Consider the following 5224-nt stretch of genomic DNA (forward strand, 5'->3'; position numbering starts at 1 on the left):
CTGAAGCAGAGGCTTTGGGACCTAGAAGAAACCTCAAGGCTCCTTTAGCCCATCCCTAGCTGTCATTCTATAGACGCGGAAACAGGCGGGAAATGGCTTGCTCAAGAGCACACTGAGTTAGCGGCAACACTGGGTCCACCACACTGGTTGCTATGTTTTTTTTTTTTTTTTTTTTTGAGACGGAGTCTCACTCTGTCACCCAGGTTTTTTTTTGAGACGGAGTCTCACTCTGTCACCCAGGCTGGAGTGCAAAGGCGCGATCTCGGCTCACTGCAACCTCCTGCCTCTCAGGTCCAAGTGATTCTCCTGCCTCAGCCTCCTGAGTAGCTGGGACTACAGGCACTTGCCACCGCGCCCGGCTAATTTTTGTATTTTCCGTAAAGACAGGGTTTCACCATGTTGGTCAGGCTGGTCTCGAACTCCTGACCTCATGATCTGCCAGCCTCAGCCTCCCAAAGTGCTGGGATTACAGGTGTGAGCCACCGTGCCCGGCTGGTTGTTATGGTTCTTAAAACTTATGTTCTCATGGTGAAAGTCTTAGGGCAACGTGGCGAAACTCTGTCTCTATAAAAAATACAAAAATTAGCCAGTTGTGGTGGCATGCACCTATACTCCCAGCTACTCAGGAGGCCTGGGTGGGAGGATGGCTTCAGCCTGGGAGGCAGAGGTTATGGTGAGCTGGGATTGTGCCACTGCATTCCAGCTTGGGTTGCAGAACGAGACCCTGTCTCAAAACAAAAGCAAAAACAAAAAACCCCACAAAACTTAGGTCCACCATACTAGATGATTCCTCACATACTCCCCATCTTAGTTCCTTACTGTGGGGCATGAATAAGCAGGGACTGTGCACGTTGGCCCAGAATGAAATGCTAACCAAACTGTGCAGGGTCAATGCCACCATTAACCTCCAAAAGCCCTCACTTTTTGTCTGTGCCTAAAGTTGCTCTTCATCAGAAAGAACCAGACTCTGGTAGAAAGAAAACAGGTCTGCTTCCAGCAAAATCTTAAACCCTGTGGGGACATAGAATGAAAAGGGTCTAGAGGACCCTAAAATAAAGGAGACAGGGAACTTTGGGGATGCTTATTGCAAACGGTTATAATTAAAGTGGTATTTTACAAGTGTTTGTTTAAGACAGAGGGCAAACAGGCTCCCAGCCAGGCCTCAGCTTTAGAGGCCCATCCTGGAGAGGAAGCGGCACTTGCAGGGAACATGAGCTCAATCACTATTGCTCACTAAGCACAGAGTCACACTGGAGTCATCTTAAGGAGGCTGCGAGGAAGAAAAGGGAGTGCAGAGAGCCATGAAGCAACTACTTTAAATTCTGAATCTTGCTGTGTTCCCACTGAGCATGCTGCCTTCCTAGAGCAGACCTTGGAGCCATCCCAGGGACTAACACAGATCCTTCCTGGGGTGCAGTCTTCTCACGCTAGCGTAGGGTGCCTAGGTCATCCTCATTCTCATTTATCATCACAGACTTCTTTCTGCCTGCCAGATATCTTCCCTACTTGTGGCTTTAAAATACCAGCAGAAGGGAAAGCAAGGAATGTTCTCGTTAATATAAATCCATAGCAAAAACGATTTGAGAACTGGATGCTTCCCAGGGTTGGCAGCTGTGTGGATGGTTCCCTGCATTCTTTATCCACCGGGTGCTTGAATGGGTAGTGCTGTTTAGGCTGCCAAATGTCTGAGCTTTTCAGACTTGTTCATGTTTTTGAGAACCTATGGGGATAATCATTGGGCAGAATCAGAGCCCAGCAGAACACGGGGACGAGGAAGGGCAAAGGGGAAACCGACAGAGTCCTGAGGTCATCCCCGGGAGGAAGGGACACTACTTCCAGAAGTAGCAGCACAAAGGGCTCTGCCGAGACTCTGCGGAGGGGATCCGGGGTACTGGGGGTGGAGAGGTCCCCTCTTGCAGTGTGGGGTTACTGTTTGGGTAAAGCGAAGTCCCAAGCAGTTTCCTGTGCACATTTCCACATGGCCTGCATGAGGCGAGTGAAACCCATGTCTTTAGGCTTTTCCAGGCCTCTCATCAGCCGTTGCTTCATGATGGAAACAAATTCTTTATTGCTCAGCTCACCATTGCCTAGAGGAAGAGGCAAACACAACAGGGATAAGTGTTGGCCTAGGAACAATACCACTGAGAAAATTCCATTGTCCACACAAAGTGGATTCCAAAGCCCAGACATTCTCACAGCCAAACTCAATTCTCTTATCTTAGAATTCATTAGTTTATTCCTTCCCTGATATTACCGACTGCAACTCAGTGACAGTTCAGTGTAGTGTGACAAAAGTTGAATGAAAACACAGTATATGCCAGGTCTTGTGCCAACTGTTTAGAACAAGGAGATAAATGAGCTTTGAGCTTTGTCCCTTGAAACACTCCCGAGTTGTAGGAGAGACACATTATTACCACAGTGTGGGGTAAACAGAGGATGCTATGGAGGCACAGAGGAAGAATCTCCCACCCTGACTGAGGGTGATGCAAGGACAGACAGTAAAGGCTTCCTGGAAGTGACTCCTGAGTAGAATCTCACAGGATTAGCAGCAATTGGCCAAGTGAAGGGCAGGCGGGGGAGGCATTCCAGGGAGGAGAAGTAGCATAAGCAAGGGTACAGGCAGGACGCAGTGTGGTTGCTAGGGAACTACAAGTAGGCAGTTAGGTATTGCTGGACACTAAAGAGGCAGGTGTTTGGGAAGTAAACTAAGGAGGAAGGCAGGGAGCCGAGTGTGGTGACTTGTGCTTGTTATCCTAGCTACTTGGGAGGCTGAGGCAGGAGGATCTCTTGAGGTCAAGAGTTTAAGACCAGCCTAGACAACATAGTGTGACCCTGTCTCTAAAAATTTTTTTCAAATTAACTGGGCATAGTGGTGGACACTTGTAGTCCCAGCTACTTGGGAGGCTAAGGCAGGACGATCGCTTGATTACCACCCAGTGATTGCAGCAATCGCCAGGAGCCAAGGCTGCAGTGTGCTATGATGGCCGCTGCACTCCAGCCTGGGTGACACAGTGAGACCATGTCTCTAGGGGAAAAAAAAAAGAGGTGGGCAGGAGACAGGTACCCCAGGGTGTGTATTGCTCCTAAAGGGCTGGCACTTTCTCTTTCAGGCAATGGAATAGCAGAAAAAACTGGAAGCAGGGGAGTAAGAAGTAGGCAGATTTCCATTCTGGACAGATTTTTCTGGCTGGCTGTGTGAGGATGAATTGGAAGGCGGCACACCTGGAATATGGGGTCAGTTAGGAGACTGCTGCAATAGCATCTTTGCTGCAGTGGAGAGATGGTGAAGGGTTTCATGGGGAAAACCAAAATCAAACTTCAGCTTTGGATCCAGCCTATTTTCTCATGGTTTCCCAATCCACCCTATTCAGCGTCAGAATCTCAGGGCTGGAAGAAACTTTGGAGAGCATCTGTTTTGTTTGTTTGTTTGTTTGTTTGTTTTGAGACGGAGCCTTGCTCTGTCGCCCAGGCTGTAGTGCAGTGGCGTGATCTCAGCTCACGCAACCTCCGCCTCCCAGGTTCAAGAGATTCTCCTGCCTCAGCCTCCCAAGTAGCTGGGACTAGAGGCACGTGCCACCATGCCCGGCTAATTTTTGTAATTTTTTTTCTTTTGAGATGGAGTCTTGCTCTGTCACCCAGACTGGAGTCTCTCTCTGTTGCCCAGGCTGGAGTGCAGTGGCAAGATCTTGGCTCACTGCAACCTCCACCTCCTGGGTTCAAGAGATTCTCCTGCCTCAGCCTCCTGAGTAGCTGGGACTACAGGCACGTGCCACCACACCTGGCTAATTTTTGTATTTTTAATAGAGATGGGGTTTCACCATGTTCGCCAGGCTGGTCTCTAACTCCTGACCTCATGATCCGCCCATCTTGGCCCCCCAAAGTGCTGGGATTATAGGCATGAGCCACCGCACCTGGCCCTAATGTTTTTGCATTTTTAGTAAAGATGGGGTTTCACTATGTTGGCCTGGCTGGTCTCAAACTCCTGACCTTATGATCCACCTGCCTCGGCCTCCCAAAGTGCTGGGATTACAGGTGTGAGCCACCGCACCCACCGGAGAGTATGTGTTTATTTTTTTTTTTTTGAGATGGAGTCTCACTCTGTCACCCAGGCTGGAGTGCAGTGGTGCGATCTCGGCACACTGCAAGCTCCGCCTCCCAGGTTCATGCCATTCTCCCGCCTCAGCCTCCTGAGTAGCTGAGACCACAGGTGTCTGCCATCATGACTGGCTAATTTTTTTGTATTTTTAGTAGAGACAGGTTTCATCGTGTTAGCCAGGATGCTATCGATCTCCTGACCTCGTGATCCGCCCGCCTCGGCCTCCCAAAGTGCTGGGATTATAGGCGTAAGCCACAGAGCCTGGCCGAGAGCATCTGTTTTAACTAGAAATCACCCAAGCCACGCGGAACAGTAACCACTGTGATAGCAGACGTACAGTCACCCCTTGCAAGACACCCCAGGAGCCTGTTGATTCAAAGAATGACACCCATTACTGGTGGTGGTAAGACAGCAGGAAACCCACCAACCTACCTCTACTCATGATTGGTCTGGGAGGAGTGTGGAAGGAAGGAATAAATGGTTTACTTCTGTAGAGTACCCAAAACCTAAACTGGCTCATGTTTTCTGGCTGAAGAGAGTATGGGCATCCTCAGAGACAGGAAACCCCACAGCAAGACAAAACCCAAAACCAAACCCAACAAAACAAAACCCAAAACCAAAACAAAAAAACCTTTGGCTTATTTACATAAAGTACAAAGGTAAAACTGTGTTACTAGAAGTCAGAAAAGTGGTGACTCTTGGGGAAGGAAGTGACTGGAGGTACCAAGTGGGGCTCTGTAGTCCTGATAATGTGATGTTTCTAAATAATGCTGGTTATACAAGTGTGTTCAGCTTTTTAAAAATTCACCAAGCTGGACGCTTAAGATATTTGTACTTTAGGCTGGGCACAGTGGGTCACGCTTGTAATCACAGCACTTTGGGAGGCCGAGGCGGGCAGATGGCTTAAGACCAGGAGTTCGAGACCAGCCTGGTCAGCATGGTAAAACCTCGTCTCTACTAAAAATACAAAAAATTAGCTGGGCATGGTGGTGGGCGCCTATAATACCAGCTACTTGGGAGGTTGAGGCATGAGAATCATTTGAATTTGGGAGGTGGAGGTTGCAGTGAGCAGAGATGGCATCACTGCACTCCAGCCTGGGTGACAGAGTGAGACTCTGTCTCAAAAAA

General features: G+C 49.0%; 1 protein-coding gene across 4 annotated transcripts in view; it reads right to left on the reverse strand.

Moving 5' to 3' along the window:
• Nucleotides 1-1066: 1066 nt before the first annotated feature.
• Nucleotides 1067-5224, reverse strand: part of MICU1 (mitochondrial calcium uptake 1) — a 295337-nt gene continuing 291179 nt past the window's right edge. For all 4 annotated transcript variants that reach the window (XM_011991109.1, XM_011991108.1, XM_011991110.1 and 1 more), the window contains one exon: nt 1067-2087. In XM_011991109.1, the coding sequence (XP_011846499.1) occupies nt 1927-2087 (161 nt within the window). In that variant the 3' untranslated portion in view covers nt 1067-1926. The remainder of the gene's footprint in view (nt 2088-5224) is intronic.

This window comes from Mandrillus leucophaeus, unplaced genomic scaffold (assembly GCF_000951045.1).
Source record: "Mandrillus leucophaeus isolate KB7577 unplaced genomic scaffold, Mleu.le_1.0 Scaffold39, whole genome shotgun sequence".
Classification (NCBI taxonomy): Eukaryota; Metazoa; Chordata; class Mammalia; order Primates; family Cercopithecidae; genus Mandrillus; species Mandrillus leucophaeus.